We start from the raw sequence: 18605 nt of genomic DNA, 5'->3' as shown, positions 1-18605 counted from the left end.
AATGCGATAGGATATAATATAATATAATCAATTGAGTAGCCTCCAATCGATATGAGACCGACTTTATTCAGAATCTGGGCTAGGCCTAGTGTTAATTCTCAAATGATGATAGCGTAGAGAAGGATTATTGTAAAGTATCAGAGTTGAGGCCTATTCAATTGTTTACACATGAGTTTACATAAAATGATTTTAAAAATTTCTACACACCAGTCTGTCCTTTTTTTAAAAAATAATGGTCAATTTGTTATCTATAATAATCTATGGGTGTCCCAAAATTCTCCATAAATAGGGGACGATGTTTGCCAGCACCACGTCGGTTGTGCCTTCGTCAATGGATGTTCGTGGACGTCCTCTTCGCGGTTGGTCTGCAACACTTCCGGTCTTTTTGAATGAGTTTAAGTTGAATAAGTACTAAGTTTAGTAACAGTGGGTTTTTGTGTGTGTGTGTGGGGGGGTGGGTGTGTGTGTGTGGGTGTGTGTGATGTGTGATGTGCTTCCCATGTTTCCTGTTAAAGTCCATCACTACTTCCCGATGACTAAGCATGAAAAAATTTGGAAGACATTTAGCTAAAAAGTGTTAATTTCCCCTGTATATGGAGACTTTTGGCACACCCTGTACAACATAATATTTCAATCATTGGCTTTTAAATCAATGCATCAATCCAATCATCCAAAATAGGGCCTTCCCCAAACTGTTTGCTTCCCCAAACTGTGTGCTTCAAACAAAGTTTGAAGCACACAAATGTATACAATGTCTTTATATGCTGTAGCATCCCAATTTCCCTTCACTGGAACTAAGAGGCCCAAACCTATTACAGCACGACAATGCCCCTGTGCACAAAGTGAGCTCCATGAAGACATGATTTGTCAAGGTTGGACCAGAAGAACTCAAGTGTCCTACACAGAGCCCTGACCTCAACCCCACTGAAGACCTCTGGGATGAATTGGAGCGCTGACTGCACTCCAGACCTCCTCGCCGGACATCAGTGCCTGACCTCACTAATGCTCTTATGGCTGAATGATCAAAAATCCCCACAGCCACGCTCCAAAATCTAGTGGAAATACTTCCCAGAAGAGTGGAGCTTATTAAAACAGCAAAGGGGGATAAAATCTATAATGGGATGTTCAACATGGACATATGAGTGTGATGGCCAGGTGTCCACAAAAGTTTGGACATAATGTACTTTACGTAGTCAGCTGCAAGTCCCATGACCATTGTACTTTCAGTGTACACAGATGTGGTAAAGCAAAGCAACAAGTCACAAGAGGGTGTGTATTTCAGTGATTTTATCATGAGTAAAGGTGTTCTTGGCATGACGGCAATGCTTATGGGACGTGCAGGTAGCGTTGCTGCCTCACAGCTCCAAGATCCCTGGCTCGATCCTGAGCTGGGGTTATTGTGCATGTTTCCTACGTGTTCTCCAGTTAGTTACCATGCCAATAGGCGGACTGGCTAAAATAAATTGCCGCTAGGTATGAATACGTGTTAACGGACTGGCGTTCCATTCAGTGTTCATTCCCAACTCACGCATAGTGTTTCTGGGATAGGCTCTTGATTCACCACAGCCTTAACGAGGATAAAGCGTTTACTGGAAATAAGAGAGTCCAAAACTATCATAAAAGTTAGTGTTCAATCATTTTTATAACTTACTTTTATTAATAATAATATTTACAGTAAACAAATCTTCCGCCACACAATGTAGTTTGTTAACAGTTTGGTTGCTTAGCAACATAAGGGACAGGAAGAAACGTCAGGGATTTCTATACAATACTATAACGGTTCTATTTATTGACAACCTGGTGCATTAATAAACATGAGCGTGATGACTGACTCAGCCAATCAGATTTTAGATCCGAAAATATTCGTTTTTATATATAGCTGGTCGTTTAAACAAAAACCACTTGAGTCGCCATTTGATTGAATACAAAACGCCTAGTTCTTAACAACATACGCTGTACTTTAAGAATAAAAATTAAAATAAAAATAAAACAAATAACTGTCACACATATGAGTTCGCCTGAAATCAAGCAAGTTCACAAACTTTAAATATGTTAATACATTCAAGACGAAGGAGGCTCTTCCAGGCAGCTGATTGGCTAATCCGGAACAGTCATGTGTGGAAACGCTTCTCGGATTGGTCGTCTGGTGTTCGTGCTCGCGACGCTTCGTTTCGCTCTCACGCACGCAGAAAGAGTCAGAAACAAAAATGGCCGAACTGGAAAGCGAACAAACTTCTCCTGGTGTTCTTGAAGAAATTTTCACGTCGCCCCTGAACCTGAGTCTGCTCTGCCTTTGTTTGTTTCTGCTCTACAAAATATTTCGCGGAGACAAGCCTGCAGAAGTGGCCGAAGTCGAGGAGCCGTTACCCAAACTGAAGAAGAGAGACTTCACTCTGGAGGACCTGAAGCAGTATGACGGAGTGGAGAATCCGAGGATCCTCATGGCTGTCAATGGCAAAGTGTTTGATGTGACCAGAGGAAAGAAGTTCTACGGTCCTGGTAGTTAAAGATAATTTATAATATTAAAAAAGGCACAGTTTTTCTTAGTGCACGTGATTTTAATTCGTTTGTTTATGAATGCAATAAATAATTTAGTAGCACATGGTTGTGCTGGGGAACTTCTATCTTTCGAGTTTTCCCTGTTTTTGAGTTTTGCAAATGCTTTATTTTGCACTTCTATGCTCAGTGGACTTAGTTTCACTTGAGTCACACCCCATCCTATTTCCTTCCTTGGTCATTGGCACTTTCAGAAGATCCGGGGGGGTCGGGGTCGGGTCGAATGTGAAATAACTTGCATTCCTAGTTTAACTAGATTCCTAGTTTTTCAGTTGATTAGGTAGGAACTCTGTAACTAGGAGACACTAGGGCTGTTTGAAACTTGCGAATGAGTAATGAGATGTAGATCAGATCAAAGATCAGGGTCTAATCAAACATTTCCATTTTTTTCCCCCCTCGGGAGTTTATGCAATTAGGTGAAACGTCAACGACTTTGTGTGATCCCAACCCTCTGTGACCTCTCCAAAGACGTTATCATAGAAAAGATATGATAAGAGTTTCTGGTTGTTAGGAGAATAAACATGATGAACAGACCATATTAATTTCCATTGCTGTGTATTTCCAGATGGCCCTTACGGAGTCTTTGCAGGCAGAGATGCTTCCAGAGGATTGGCTACGTTCTGTCTGGAGAAGGAGGCTTTGAAAGAGACGCACGACGATCTTTCGGACCTCAATGTGACGCAGCAGGAGAGCCTGGGCGAGTGGGAGACGCAGTTCACCCGTGAGTCAAAGCACTTTCACGTGCTTTCTAAAAAAAAAAAAAAAAAATTTACACTGCATGTTTGTGTTGGGTTTCATGTAGTAAATATTCTTGCCTTCTCCTGGCAGACAAATACGATTACATCGGCAAACTCTTGAAGCCCGGTGAAGAGCCGACAGAGTACACGGACGACGAAGAAGTGAAGGACAAAAAGAAGGATTAGGTCACGAGAGGCACCCAAACATAGTTCCTCTCAGCTATGTACCTAATGTACTTGCAATCATTGATGTGTCCTTATAATTCTGGTTCACTGTGACTGTTTGGTCTGGAGCACCATGCCTTCACGTTTCAGCATGCCATAAATAATTTGTGCTAAGATGATTCCAGTTAGCGTTTTTCTTAAGAGAGTTCTCCGACAGCGGCGGCAGGAGCAAATGTCATTCTTGTACTTAGATGCAACATACTCAAGTAACGTGGACCACAATGTTGTTATCGCGATGTTTTGTTAAGGCGTTTCATCTAACAATAATATTAAATGCAAGTAGTTATGATACACTACATATACGTTTTGTATGCGATTTGCAAACAACCCCTGAGGGAAGCAGGAATGTGATTTATAATTCTACAAATGTAGACAAAATCTAACATTCCATGACTGGGACCTTAATAACGCTAAGAGTTTATGAAGCACTTGTACCTGAAAATACTTATTAAAGCAATTTTCATATTAACTTGGCCATGTTTTTGTTTGCCAGCTAGTTAAAACTGTACTGATTCCAATTTATTATGAGTTTAATGCCAATTTATATTAACCACACCAATTCCAAGTCTTGAATCTCAAATACATGCTGTTGCTACAGCAATAATAAATGCAATGTCATTATTCTGTTTTAATCAATGGACAGTTCATGCAGTCCCTGTGTGTGAGAGAGTGAGTGAGAGAGACCGTTGTGCTTTGCATAACATTTTGAATACAACATGATATTGGTTTCTAACTGATACAGAATCTTAGTGTAATTTATAAAACTCTGCATAGAGTCCATACTTAGTATAACGTATGGATAAAAGTGATAAATTGCATATAGCAAAAATATTCTGATTTCTAAAAGTGTGCATGGATTTTTAGAATTGTTACCTTTTAAATGGCAATGAATCTGAAACATGAACTAGCTATTTTGTCAGCATGTAAAAATAAATGGCATTATGTGAAATTAATAGTGTTGAATTATAAGTGAGGCCAACTACTGATTTTCCTACTGTAAAAAAAAAAAGTGTATAAACACAGCTGAAAACCATTTAATCAATTTATTGTGTTCACTGTTCCTGTCTATTATAAATACATGAGGGTTGACATTTCTGTAGATATGCATGCATTTCAGAAATGAATGAACATGCAGGTTCAGAAATAAATGAGAGTCCAAAACTGGGAAACAATTTGGTGTAGACTAATGTTGGTACTTAAGAGGGTTATGTTTACTATTACCATTAAAAGCAGGAAGTTACATAATTATTTGCAGAAAATGGCCAAGATGCCATTTTGGTCAATGGTGAGGTTTTTTTTTTTTTTTTTTTTTTTTTTTAAATAAAGTTTGTGTGTCTCTGAATTAAATCACCAAATCGTTTAGCATAAAACCAATAGCACCAGTAGTAGATGAATGTACTATACACTCACTGGCCACTTCGTTCATGGATGGGGAAACTGCACACTGAATCTCAGTGTACTTGTACAATGACAATGAAGGTATTTGTATTCGTATTTCCTCTAACAGTAACGGTGTACTATGTCGAATCTCACTTGTAGTTGTGTTGGTGTAGTGCACACTTTGTTGCTTTGTTTGCTTATTTGTTTCTCAAAAACGGGTTACATGCTATTTGACTATAGACATTCTGCTCAGATAACGAACAGATGGAAGAAAGGATACAAAATCAAGCAGCAAAAAAGACTGCAAGGCAAAATGAGTCATGAAGTAATTATTATCACCTGGCACCTTCTGAGTGAAGTGAAGACAATCACCACAGCAGACGTTTCGACATGGATGTGTATCATTTGCAGGTGTTTTAGTCACATTTTTCATGTACCTTAAGCTCAAAAATGTAGAACAAAATAATAAAAAATTACAATGTTGCCAATTCAAGTAGTTTTCCATCAATTTTTTTTTTAAATAAATCCAAAAAACTACACGATCACAAAAACACTCTGTGAAATCCTGTATGGACTGACCAACTTCTACCTTAAACTTCTTTTGCAATAAAGCCTCTACTGGATAAATGTTTGATATGAGTTTATAGTGTGTTTCTTTGAGCTTAGGATCAACAGGGTAAAGACAGGAAACTAGTAAAAGACCTAGTTCTAGTTCTAACCGAGGCCTCACCTTCATGAAAAGAAAAGGACTGACAATCTCACCTCGAATAAAACTTAAAAAACTTAAACTGAACTTTATATCAAGAAGGTCGACACCACATAATTTCAAATAAGGCAGGGGGGAAATGATGGGGAAATATTATTGTCCAGAACCAAAGGATGTGTTTAGGGGAAACCTCTGGCAACTTCAAAGGAATTTCTGAAAACTTATCACATTTGACCCAAAACTCAAGACCACCAATCATTTTAAATATCTGTACCATTGGTAAATAGTACCATAAAGATTTACATTATAAACATGAACAAAGTCCTTCGTTCTATGTGTAAAGTATCTTCTGTAACACGGACTTTTACCAGAGTGCACAATAATTGATAATTAGGAGTATTATTCAACTATTTGCATGTGAGTGGAATTTATATAAAAAAAATAAATAAATAAAAAAAAAAAAAAAAAAAAAAAAAAAAGTGTATGTGTCAGAAGTGGGATTCGAACCCACGCCTCCATTCGGAGACCAGAATACCCGATTGTACGGAAGGAAGGAACCCTTGAGTCTGGCGCCTTAGACCACTCGGCCATCCTGACACGAGTGTGCAATTTTTTCACAGTACAGCTTTTGAATTATTTATTCAATTGTAATTCTAATTGTAAAACAGGTGTATCTGTAGTTAACTTAGCTAGCTCAGAACGCTCGGGTTACCAAAGGAAATCTACAGATTATTCAGTGTTTTTGGTTTAACCCATTACAAAATATTCGCTCACATACTCGCGAATTTTGATGATTAAAAAAAAATAATGTTAGGTGGAGAAAATCACAAAATACCTATTTGCTAACATGCACGACAACCCTGCGTGAAATCTCCACAGTGCCCCCTAGCGGTTTTACGTATTTCCGGTATGCGCCATCCGCCATTTTGGGTTTTTTTTTAACCGTTCAAGGGTATCGTGTAGACTCTCAACCTCCGCCGACAAACATGTACCGCTTCGCCAAAGCAGCCCTAAACCTCAGTGGTAAGACATTTCTTTCTTTCTTTCTTTCTTATCTTATCTTATCATTTCATTTACCTGAAACGGAAAGTTGTGTTACTAATGAGCTATCTTAGCCAATGTGCACAACACTTCTTAACTCACCAATACTAGACATATAATCTAGTTAATGAATTAATTAATTAACTAACATAACATTACACTTGATATAGAAATGTATAGTTGATTAATTAATTATTCTCTATTTTCTATCCTTTTACTAATTCCTGTAGATTTACGTCTTTCATTGAATATCTTCCGGGAAGTTAGCTAGCTAGCTAACTGGCTGTCCTAATGTCACACAGTGTTACGTTAGGTCGTTTACAACAGTTTGCAACGATTTACGGCAGCAAAACAGCGTAATATGCACAATATGGATGTCTAACTCTGGTGTTCAGTGCTTTACTTTGTGTAACAGTGTCTTCTTTATTGAGTTTATCACAAGATTGAATTTAGGCAAAGGGGTTTCATACATACATACATACATACACACACACACACACACACACACACACACACACACACACACACACTTACTTACTTACTTACTTACAGTATAGAAATGTCAAGTGACGTAAGAGTACTGTATTCCATACACTTTGAGGACATTTTAGTGGATATTCCAAAAATGTCTGATTTCATTCAGCTGGTAATGAAACAGTTTTTATTAGTAGAATTTAGACCTAATTATTTTACAGGAAACGTTTCCAATCAGTATTCGGAGCAGTGCCCATCTAATATACAAGTATCGTCTTTATATTTAAAAAATAAAACCTGATGCTTTTTTCATGACATTAGCATTTCTAACCCCGCAAGTTACATAAAGTGCGACTGTTACTGTCCTCTGTCGGGATTTTGCGATATAAACAGTTTTGATGGAAAGTGGAATAATTACTGATAATACAAGTTAACATTTAATACGTGACAGATGAGCATTAGTATTTTACTGGTCTATTTGCAGAAAAAAGGGTCAGGTGTGCAGAATACCATACCCTTACTACATAGCGCTTACTAATCCTAGCCCTGACAAAGAAAACAAATAATATAATGGTGAATGCGCTGTTGTTTTCTTCCCCTCTTAGGACAAGCCAGCCGCCAGGTTGCTGTGCGAAATGCTTCTTCAGGCGCATCCCGAGAGTTCCATGCGAAGTACGGCATGCCGCTGTTGATTGGTGGAGCAGCGTTTTGCATTTCAATCTGGAGCTACGTAGGTGTCTGTGACGTCTCCGTGTTGTCTTGACATGCACCCAAATTATACATTTTATGTGTGCTTCGTTCTTTTTCATTACCACGCATCTTTTGCTGTGTGTAATGTTTGCAGGTGATCACATCAACTGGCATCGCATGGAACCTGTCTCCCGTTGGCAAGGTCCAGCCTAAGGAATGGAATGAGTAATGGGGAAAACAACGTTTAGGAACATCCTGAATACCTTGTGAACTTTTCCATTTTGTTAATGGATATGCTTTACACCTAATCCCTGTTCCTCTGATGTGTCTGTAAAAATGTAATAAATTAAATATGAATACAGTGCTTTGTGGTAATTTATTATTTATAAGCATGCTATGGACCCATAAGCTTGTTTTAAGGTTGCTTTATTAGTAGGTCAACCTACATATAAGCCAAAACAGGCCACTTTATTAACCTTTTCACCTGTAGCATCTTATCAATGTCTATCTGATCACAGGATCCTGTTTTATTTTGTTTTTTGTTGGTGGCTTATTCTAAGCCTAGCAATGGCCTTGAGGTATTTATGGGGGAAAAACAACTGTGATACTGCCGGGCTGTATTAGGGGTAGGGGCGGGTCAGCCGAGCTCAAATCCCCGCCGTTCACTTTCATCTGTTCAGCTCAAATTGTATATCAGTTGCTTTGGATAAAAGCATCTGTCAGATGATTGTAGATACAAGCTAAAGATACCTATTAAGCCTGCACTATATGGGCAAAAGTTTGTGGACACCTGAGCACCAAATCCATAAGTGATTAATTCCCCCTTTTCTGTTAAAATAACCTCCACTCTTCTGGAAGACTTTCCACTAGATTATAGAACATGGCTCTGGGGATGTTACAAAAGCGGGCGAGGACGCCTGGGGTGCAGTCGGTATTCCGCTTCATTCCAAACGTGTTCAGTGGGGTTGAGGTCAGGGCCCTGTGCTGGCTACTCAAGGTCTTCCACTCCAACCTTCTTCATGGAGCTCATTTTGAGGACAAGAGCACTGTTGCTGGAACAGGTTTAAACCTTTTAGTTCCAGTGAAGGGAAACTGTAATGCTGCAGACATTCTTCAATTTAATTGTGTGTTTCCTTCTTTGAGGCAACAGTATAGGGAAGTAACCACATATATGTGTGACAGTCAGGTGTTTTGGCCATATAGTGTATTTTGTATGAACGCTGTTTCGTTGCATATTATTATACTATATTGTTGTCTCTTTATGGTTGTGTATAACTGCTTCCAGAAAGAAATCAAACAGGAGAGTGTGTGTGTGTGTGTGTCCTGTACAGTTGTGGTTTGTTATGCAGGATCTTGTTTTTATATCATTCTGAAAATTTAATCTCTGAACGTCCACAAGATGTCGCTATTGTGTCCCCCCAATAGAGACAAAAACCATTGTGTACGTGCCATTTGACACAAACGGCAAAACCACAAAACAACGGATTTTTAAAAATATTTTAAATATATATATATATTAATTTGAAGTGATGTTTTCTTAAAGTGTTTAATTACTGTTTATCATACTCTAAAAATGATTTGTTTCAGTCGTAATTCGGACGTCAAATTAAAACGATGGCGTGACGTCACGCGACAGACAGCAAGCGCCGCCAATAACCGGATTTGAAAAGTTATAGTATCCCCGCCCCCTCACTCTTCCGATCAACCAATAAGCAATGAATCCTCCCAACCGTACCCGCCCACTTCGTCTGCCTGCGTTGGAAGTTAAGGTCACTCTCATTCGGGAGCTGCTGCTCAGCACGGACGAGTTTCCGGTATACCAGAGAGTAACTGCAGGAAACGAGTAGCTTTCCAAGATGTCGCTGTCAAACAAGCTCACCCTGGACAAAGTGGATGTCAAAGGAAAGCGTATCGTCATGAGGTGAGTTTTGAAAAACACTACGAGTAAAGGACGAAAAAACGCTGAATGAATGGTAACGGTTCAGGTGACATCTTGCTCAGGAAGCGGCCATGTCACGTAGCCTGGTTTACACATAGTCTGAATTTTAACAACGCCTGGTTTATTAAAATGCGAAAACAGGCGGTCATTATGGCTCTTAAGAATCTCTATCTTTAACTGTATTTTATTTTTGCATATGGAAAAATTCAACCTTAAGGTTATTAAGCTTCACTTTGCATCTGCTGTAAGCAATAATCAATAATAGGCCTATAATATAAGACTAATTCAAGTCACTGTCACATCTTCTAAAATAAAAATACATTTATGCTACAAACAAGCATGATGAGGCAGCAGAATGAACCCATTCCTTTTGAGGCCTACATATAGCTCCTATACAACTCATTACTCATGCATACTGAATTCAATATGCCATAATAACCCATGATGATGATGATGATGATGATGATGATTTAAAAAAAAATCAATGTACATGTGGAGTAGAGCGAGGAAAAAAAAGTTCACCCATGTCTTGCCAAACTCAAACGCATCCCTCAAGCTGTTCTTGAATGGTTTTTGTTTTCCTACAATACCAAACAAGGGCATTTCTACTTAATCTAACGATGATACTATGGTGTGGTCCTCGTATGGAAAGGAACATCATATGGGTCATCCTCTTTCCAGCGCCACATTGCCACCATCAAATCGTTATCGTTCCAGCTAAGTGTACAAGGAACAAGTGATGGAGGGTAAAGTGTGAGTGTGTGTGTGGGGTGGGGGGGGTTGTTATGTGAGATCTTGCTGTGACGTGTATGCACGTGTGGGTTTGTAGGAACTCGTTCTGACCCGTATCACGGGCAGAGAAACGTTCGTCTCGGCACCTCACCTCGGTTCTGTACCATGTTCGTTAATCCTTGATCCAGTTTGAATGGAGCATGGCTGGAAATCTGAATCACCTCCGTCCTGATGTTGTAACCCTGGTAACTGCAGTGAGTCAGTTCAAAACCCTTTCACGTTGTAGTGAGTGTGGCGTTGCGTGTACGAATGTGGTTTCCATTTGGTAAGGAAGATAGTAGTTTCCCTTGTTGAGTAATAATAGGTTGAGTTTTGAGCTTGGATTGGAGAGTGGGGAGGGAACCCCCACTAAAAAAAAAGGTTTGGGGTGTTTACTTGGTTGTTGGACATTAGTCACTTCGTGGACAGGGTTACCCCAGTAACATAGATGACCACCAGCACTTGATGAACAGAAAAGGAAGGAAGGAATATTACGTTCACCACTACAAGAATTCATTCACTTCCTCGTTTCAGAGTGCTAGTTCTCATCCCAGTCCAGGTAACGTGCAGTAAGACCCTCAATTTAAAGAAATAATGTGATTTCTCTCACACAGGGTTGATTTCAATGTGCCCATGAAGGACAAGGCCATCACAAACAACCAGAGGTAAAATAAAATAAAATTCTGCATGACCTTTTTTCTTTTTTTTTTTCTTTTTTTAATAATCATTTGATCTTCTTGTTTTTATTTCTTGACGTTTCCGAAATCGGTATGGAATGAATGTTAATCGAGAGCACGGCGTCGTAATCTTCCTGACAGGATCAAGGCCGCACTTCCATCCATCCAGCACTGTTTAAACAACGGAGCCAAATCAGTGGTGCTGATGAGCCACTTGGGTCGGCCCGATGGCGTCCCCATGCCTGACAAGTACTCTCTGGAGCCTGTGGCTGCGGAACTCAAGACGCTGCTGGGAAAGTAAGCGAGGCGTTTCGACCGATCTCAGATATCCATCAGATTAGAGTAACTTTAAGTATACGACACTAACGTACGCTAGTGAGTAATGAAGGGGATTATATGAGCAGAGATTGGTTGAACGTGGTGATTTTCGGTTGTTACAGAGATGTTACGTTCCTGAAAGACTGCGTCGGTGCAGAAGTGGAGAGTGCCTGCGCAGATCCTCCTGCAGGTTCCGTCATTCTTCTGGAGAACCTGCGCTTTCACGTGGCTGAAGAGGGCAAGGGCAAAGATGCCGCAGGAAACAAGGCGAGTGTCTCCGAAATCAAAATTTGACTCCGTGTTGTGGACATAAACAAGGTTTCGTCTTTCTACGCGGTCTGGGCTTTTCCATCAGCAGTCCTGTTGCTGTTCTCCGTATATATCGCTACTGTCCGGTTTGTCTGGATTGGCCGGGAGTGTTGCATATCTCGAGCGCTATCGGCCGGTGTAGGTCGGTCAAGCAGTTCAGCACGACGTCGCTTTCTGTTTCAGAAGGAACTACACGAACGTACGAAATCGAATCGCAGCTTAGAGGCCGTTTCGTTGAGATTTGAAATGCTGTCATGAGTAGACCGGGTCTTTGTTGGTGGAACATGCAGAGTATGAGGACACTACAAATCAAAAAATGGAAAGTTTAGAGTTAAAAAGGACAGAAAAACTTGCTAACATAAGCTAAACTTCAACACCTTCATCAGCATCTACCCACCATTCCCTCAAAGAGCAGAGACTGATCCACAGGGTGATTGCTCCAGTATACGCTTGGCCTTTTGGCATTTGAAGAAAGGCCACCGGTGTTGCCTTTCTGGTCGATGGAGCCCTGACTGGAATGCGCTGTAGGGAAGGAGAGATGGGCGAGGGAAGGGGAGGAAACGCAGATGCCCTCCTGACCTTTCTGTGGTTTACTCGATGCTACAGTCGAAGTAGAACATAGTAGAGAGTAACCTTCATGGACTTTCGACCTTCAGTGGAAAGGGGGCCAAGCATTTCATAGGCACTTTAGTGACCTTTCTCATAAGTTCATAAGTCATGAACTTTGAGCTAAACTTGAATGAGACAGAATAGAAATCTGGATTAAATGACATGCTCAGATTCTGGGGTTATTTGAGGATGTCTGTGAAAATGGATTATAAAGCGCGTGAACGCTGGAGAGTTTGTCCTTCGGCATCTTTGAGCGATAAGAAGATTTGTTGGTGTCGACGTCGCAGGAATGTTTTCAGTATTGTCGATGAGCTCATTATATTTCATGTTGATATTTTGTGGTAGAGATTAAGCAGTACTGTGCAAATTCGCATTGAAGCGGGACACTCTGTGCCAGCGTTTTCTGAATGCCACGCCCCTATTGGCAACTGATCTCCAAAATGTGCGTCCAATTAGCAATACACCACGGCGTTCTACCTCGAACAGTTTATTTAAGATGCAATATCGGCTTGAATTGATCTGTGTGCAGACAACACAGGCTCCTAAAGGTTCCTTCTTTCTTTCCTTCTCTCTCTCTCTCCCTCTCTCTCTCTAGACCAAAGCATCCCAGGAAGAGATCAATGCTTTCAGGGCCTCCCTGTCCAAGCTGGGTGACGTCTACGTTAACGATGCCTTCGGAACGGCACACAGAGCCCACAGGTGCACCTCGTCACATCCCTTACAGTCCCGTATCGTGTCCCGCGCATCTAGAACCTTTGTGACGACGAATTCCTATCTGTGATCCTATTTTACAGCTCTATGGTTGGAGTAGATCTGCCTCAGAAAGCTGCAGGCTTCTTAATGAAGAAGGAACTGGACTACTTCGCCATGGCCTTGGAGAAGCCACAGAGACCATTCCTGGCCATCCTCGGGGGGTGAGGGCTTAAAGCATATACAAACTGTAACGTCACGTCAGAAATGAGCAGTGGAAGGAGGGAATAATTCGATCAGGTTTATTAACCCTTTCAGATCCTTTTAGTTTTTTTTTTTTGTGTGTGCACGTGCTAAATTAGCTGCACTGAGACAGGCCAGTGAGAAGAGCGTATGCTGTGCTAGTCTGTAGTGATCCTGATATACTAGTACTCGGTTGTTCTAGCAGTGTGCTGATTCTGAACGTGTGAGTGACGGTCCAGGAATAGATTCAGCTTATCTTGTTAAGTATTACAGCAGCATGTAGGACTGTGTCCTATTTGGAAACTGCGCAGTAATCCTTTCCAGATCGAATGTAGTGAATTAAAGGACTGTGTTTCTGAGAAACGCGAAGTTTTCAGACATTAAGGCTGTTTGTTGGAGTTCAGCACACTGAAAAATCTCACTAGTACGTGCATAGCGAGGTTATTCTCCCCAACTGTGTTTTCTTTGTGCGTTAACGCCCCTTCTGGTTCATTGGCTGTTATCAATTCGCAGTGATGACACCAGCATTCCCCCCCGTCTCTCGCTGGCCTCTTACCAGTTACTGACCTCTCTGAAAGGAATGGCCCCTCGATTAGCCGTTCAAACAATGTACACAGACATCTTTAGGCACCGCAGAACTCCTCTGGCTGCTTATTTTGTCATTCTCACACACGCGAGCGTGCGCACGCACACACGTACCAGATTTTAATTGACAAAATAAGCTGATTATATTGGCTATCAACGTACGCGCTTGCTGTCGTTATCACAGGGCCAAAGTCAAAGATAAGATTCAGCTGATCAACAACATGCTGGACCAGGTGGACGAGATGATCATCGGGGGCGGCATGGCATTCACCTTCCTCAAGGTCCTGAAGAACATGGAGGTGAGGAATGCTAACGTAAAGCGGGTTTCGGATATCCTCTATATGCAGAGGTGCAAATGTCTACGGTTTAGACTTGGCGTTTACGGTCTGCTACGGCGATCCGAGACGCACCCGAAAACTGCGCTCTTCCTCCAGAAGAGAGAACCCAAATAAAATCTGGCCAGCAAAAAAAAAAAAAAAAAAAAAAAGTTACTTTATTGAAGAAAGGAAAGAAACTCATTTGCTTCTAGTACAGTAGAAGGTACTTTGGCTTCACAGCAACTTTATCTTGGTGAACTTTGACCTGTGAATTCGCAAACTTTTGTGAACGAGTTGAAACCAAGATGGCGGAGCTGTGGTCTCTGCTCGGTAAAAGCAAATAAGAGTTGAGTTCGTATTTGAGCACCAGAACGTGCTAGAGTTTTTGTGGTTAAGTTCCGGTTTGTTTGGGGGGGGGTTTCCTGCTAGAACGTTGGCTCCTCTGGATGCATTTCCTTCCTTTTTTTTTTTTTTTTTTTCTCTCGTTAAAACTGGTACTGATGTAATCTTCTCTACAAACATTCTTTCTCCTGTATTGCGACAGATTGGCACTTCCCTGTTCGATGAGGAAGGATCCAAAATCGTCAAGGACCTGATGGCCAAAGCCGAGAAGAACGGCGTCAAGATCACCCTTCCTGTCGACTTTGTCACTGCAGAGAAGTTTGATGAGAAGGCCACGACAGGAACAGCTGCAGTGGCTGATGGCATTCCAGCAGGATGGATGGTAAGTTATCTACAGTAGAGAAAATCAGCGTCAGTTTATGGCTTGAAAGAATAGTGAATTTATTTATTTATTTATTTATTTATTTATTTATTTTTTATTTTAAGTGTTAAAATGGAAAAAGAAATAATTCTTCGTCCTATCCAGGGTCTGGACTGTGGGCCCGAGAGCTCCAAGCTTTTTGCCGAGGCCGTAAGCAGAGCTAAGCAGATCGTATGGAACGGACCCGTCGGCGTATTTGAGTGGGATAACTTCGCCAAGGGAACCAAGAACCTCATGGACAAAGTCGTGGAAGTGACCAAAAGTGGTTGCGTCACCATCATTGGTAAGTGCAGTCGAGTACTTCTTATATTAATATCCTTAGCATTTAATTGCGTTAGGATCGATACCGGTACTGATTATAGATCGGGTCCGTGTCCGTATTTAACGAATAATAATGGCCGTTAAAAAGTGACATGGGCCGAGCTCGTGCCCTCTATTAAAGATGCTGTTTAAATGCCGTAGCATCTTAAACGTTGAACTCAGGATGAGGGGTTCGTTGCTAACTGCACGCTGCAGCATCTAACATAAACGGAGCTAAATGAAATGTTCCACCGTGCCAGATTCATTTTGGTATCGCTGTTTATTGGTATTGACGACAAGAACCAAAAAAATTTAACTCATCTAAGCATGTACTCGGTCTGAAACCCGGTATGGATGCGTCCCAAGTTTATACCATGGTATTAATTTTATACTGGAGTTCATGGTTCATTCATCTTAAGTGATATTCCTAATCCTTTCAACCACTAGGTGGCACCAGATTCTCCTTCTGGTTACCGTGTCTGTATATTCTGCACTATTGACCATCTAATGAGCAGTCTGCTTTTATTTCTGCCCTAACACGCTTACATTTCCCCTCACCCGTTTTCCTCCATGCTGCTGTTTGACCTTAATGAACGCGTCCCTCGTGATGTTCTCAGGTGGTGGAGACACGGCGACCTGCTGCGCCAAGTGGGACACGGAGGACAAAGTGAGCCATGTGAGTACAGGAGGTGGAGCGAGTCTGGAACTTCTGGAGGGTGAGTATTACTTCACTTCCTGCTTTGAATAATCCATCAATGTTGGACCGTAGTTGTGCAAATGTTTAACGGGAAGTTAAAAATGTTTAACTTTTGTGCTCCTAGTTCGTGCCTTATCTGCCTTTTTTTTTTTTTTTTTTTTTTTAAATCTGATCATCAGCATCGTATTTTAGTTGTATAGATGGTGATTTATTGTTCTCATGTCTCCTATCCTAACACTGGAATTTCACCAAATATTCATACAAGAATTAGATGAATTATTAACCACTATGCAGCTTTGTTGTTAAACTCGGTCCTAACGTTTAGCTTTTTATCATCCGCAGGAAAAGTCCTGCCTGGTGTAGACGCTCTCAGCAACGTTTAAACACCTGGCACCTCATTCGCCAGGGCTGTGACCCTCTGCCCTGAAGAAGCTCTCGCTGCACACTCATTCATTTCTATCCACGTACATGTGTACATCCCCCGTCTCAACTCAACAAACAGTAAACATTACTGTACTCTGCTTTAGTTTTTCGTTCCTCATGTTCCTGTTTACTCCATCGCTAACGTAAGGCACCAGCTACGTACGCAGTTGGCACACTGTACCCTTCCGATCGGTTCTCCGTTAAGGAAAGCGTGATGCTCCTGCTTCCGTGTATTACCCGGCACTTTTAGGTTCGGGTCGTTTGTCTCACCTGCTGAAGTGTTAGTGTGACTGTGTCCTCTTTATATAACCAGTAACTGTATTCAGCATATAACGACGAAAATGTGGTGTGCGACGTAACCATAGAGGTTTTTATTTGACGCCCGTTAACCGATGTTAAGACTGTATGTGAAACTGTAGACACTTTGTTGCACTTCTCATCCCTAGGGCCCTAGGGCTTGTAAAATAAACGGCCTGCTCAGAAGACCCATGCAATCTTTTGATGGAATACAAATAAAAAAAAAAATTTGGAAAATGTTCTTGGATTTCTTCTTTTTATGTATGTTTGAGTGTTATGTTAACAACTCGATGTAATAATGTAATTTATTAGGCATTTTATTAAAATTTCTTAGCATTTAGTCACAAAAACATCCCTGTAATAAAACCCAAAATATGTCCATCCCAAGCCATGTACATTGATATGTCGTCAAATTAATTGCATTATATTTATACATGTAATACAGTAATGTTTTAGGCATGTTGGGTACTACTACCTTTGACAGTATTTTACTACAGTGGGATGTTTCCTTTGGGCTTTTCATGCGCATCCTGACCTTGACAACAAACTTGTAACTAAAAACAACATTTTGTCTCAAAGAAAGAAGGTAGGACCATGAGGGAGCATGAAGTCAGGGGAGTGCAGTGAAAGTTTCCATGGGGGAAAAAACAACAACAACCCATCACAGAAATTCTAATGGTTTCCATTACAAACCATCAGCTGTTAACCGTTAAAACCATTAGCAAATGGTTTCCATTACGTAGTAGGATGTATTACAGACATAGGTCCTTAATGGTATCCGCTAGCCATAACACACCACCTATAGAAGGTGGCAAATTTCTATTAAAGACCCATAGAGACCATTACAGTTTCCATTAAAGCCAATACAATTCCCATTATAAACATTAAAATCATTACAAATTCTATGAGGGTTTCTATTGCCTTGGGGGGTGGGGGTGGTTTCAGCAAGGAAGAATATTTTTTAGAATATTTTTTTAGGTTTTGTATTTGGTGTTTGAACACACGGGGGCGCAAGAGTGCTGTAACATTATGTTGATTAGCAGCAGGGTTGCCAGGTCTACAAAACAAAATCCTGACCAATACCTAAAGGAAAAATATCCCAATTACAAAGCACACCTACAACTTTCAGAAGGAAAAAATCAGCATCATTGTGTTATTTTATATTATGCAGTAAATAAAGTATGTTTCTATTTTGGTGGCATTTTCACAACACTAGGGTCTCTTGTTGAACCCTGAGCTCGGGTTACTGTCTGTGTGAAGTTTCTGTACATGTTCTCGCCATGTCTATGTGGAGTCTCTCTGGGTTCTCCAGTTCCCTCTCACTCATCGCCTAAAAACATGCAGGTGGATTGGACACTAAATTGCCCCTAGGTGTGAATAAGTGTGTAAATGTGTGTGTGAGTACCTGGTGCTCTGTGATGGGACAGGTGTCCCATCCAGGGTGTATTACCACCTCATGCGCGGTGTGAACGGGATATGCTCCGTATCCACCATGGGAATAAAGCAGCTACTGAAAGTGACTGAATGAGTGAAGTTTCTAATTTTCATTTTTCAAACAGTGAAAGAAATATGAGCATAGGCGGCTGTGAGAAATTGTCTTTATTGTTGAACCTTTTGATCTTTTGTTAAAAAAAAAAAAAATCACAAAAATACTCTGCTCTCATGGACAAGTGCAAACACAACACAGGTTTTGTTTTTTGTTTTTTTTTTAATCTTAAATATTTTTAAATATATGTGTTAAATGTATGTGTGCCACAATTATTGGAACCCCTATGAATTCATACGAGAAAAATATATTTTGAAGTATATTCCTAGTGATTTATTTTTAAAAAATTTTTTTAGTACACCTTGGGGACTA

The 18605-nt window shown here is 40.7% G+C and overlaps 3 protein-coding genes and 1 non-coding gene across 4 annotated transcripts; 3 read left to right on the top strand and 1 right to left on the bottom strand.

The window, feature by feature from the left end:
• The first annotated feature begins 2203 nt into the window (after nt 1–2203).
• Nucleotides 2204–3987, top strand: pgrmc1 (progesterone receptor membrane component 1). The gene is given in 3 exon segments (NM_001200466.1): nt 2204–2499; nt 3122–3277; nt 3385–3987. Coding segments are annotated over 3 exon segments (543 nt in total). The 5' UTR covers nt 2204–2207; the 3' UTR covers nt 3480–3987.
• A 2103-nt stretch (nt 3988–6090) lies between these two features.
• On the bottom strand, nt 6091–6201 carry trnal-caa (transfer RNA leucine (anticodon CAA)). Its single transcript has 2 exons — nt 6164–6201; nt 6091–6136 (listed from the first exon to the last, which is right to left on the bottom strand). It is a non-coding gene; the product is annotated as a tRNA-Leu (tRNA).
• A 284-nt stretch (nt 6202–6485) lies between these two features.
• LOC108279231 (cytochrome c oxidase subunit 7B, mitochondrial) lies at nt 6486–8170 on the top strand. The gene is made up of 3 exons (XM_017493303.2): nt 6486–6627; nt 7725–7849; nt 7964–8170. The coding sequence occupies exons 1-3, from the start codon at nt 6591–6593 to the stop codon at nt 8036–8038; spliced, it is 237 nt and encodes a 78-aa protein (XP_017348792.1). The 5' UTR covers nt 6486–6590; the 3' UTR covers nt 8039–8170.
• A 1401-nt stretch (nt 8171–9571) lies between these two features.
• pgk1 (phosphoglycerate kinase 1) lies at nt 9572–16984 on the top strand. The gene is made up of 11 exons (XM_017492276.3): nt 9572–9730; nt 11134–11184; nt 11338–11493; nt 11637–11781; nt 13028–13131; nt 13227–13346; nt 14135–14249; nt 14812–14991; nt 15136–15313; nt 15948–16046; nt 16370–16984. The coding sequence occupies exons 1-11, from the start codon at nt 9666–9668 to the stop codon at nt 16408–16410; spliced, it is 1254 nt and encodes a 417-aa protein (XP_017347765.1). The 5' UTR covers nt 9572–9665; the 3' UTR covers nt 16411–16984.
• The last annotated feature ends 1621 nt before the right edge of the window (nt 16985–18605 follow it).

Source organism: Ictalurus punctatus, chromosome 18 (assembly GCF_001660625.3).
Source record: "Ictalurus punctatus breed USDA103 chromosome 18, Coco_2.0, whole genome shotgun sequence".
Classification (NCBI taxonomy): Eukaryota; Metazoa; Chordata; class Actinopteri; order Siluriformes; family Ictaluridae; genus Ictalurus; species Ictalurus punctatus.
This window is presented reverse-complemented; position numbering and strand designations above follow the sequence as displayed.

Excerpts from the sequence above, each read along its gene's own strand:
- LOC108279231 (XM_017493303.2), top strand. The coding sequence starts at position 6,591 with ATGTACCGCTTCGCCAAAGCAGCCCTAAACCTCAGTG. Across the intron at positions 6,628-7,724 it reads AGCAGCCCTAAACCTCAGTG|GACAAGCCAGCCGCCAGGTT; the intron begins GTAAGACATTTC and ends TTCCCCTCTTAG. Across the intron at positions 7,850-7,963 it reads GCATTTCAATCTGGAGCTAC|GTGATCACATCAACTGGCAT; the intron begins GTAGGTGTCTGT and ends TAATGTTTGCAG.
- pgk1 (XM_017492276.3), top strand. The coding sequence starts at position 9,666 with ATGTCGCTGTCAAACAAGCTCACCCTGGACAAAGTGGATGTCAAAGGA. Across the intron at positions 9,731-11,133 it reads GGAAAGCGTATCGTCATGAG|GGTTGATTTCAATGTGCCCA; the intron begins GTGAGTTTTGAA and ends TCTCTCACACAG. Across the intron at positions 16,047-16,369 it reads GAGTCTGGAACTTCTGGAGG|GAAAAGTCCTGCCTGGTGTA; the intron begins GTGAGTATTACT and ends TATCATCCGCAG.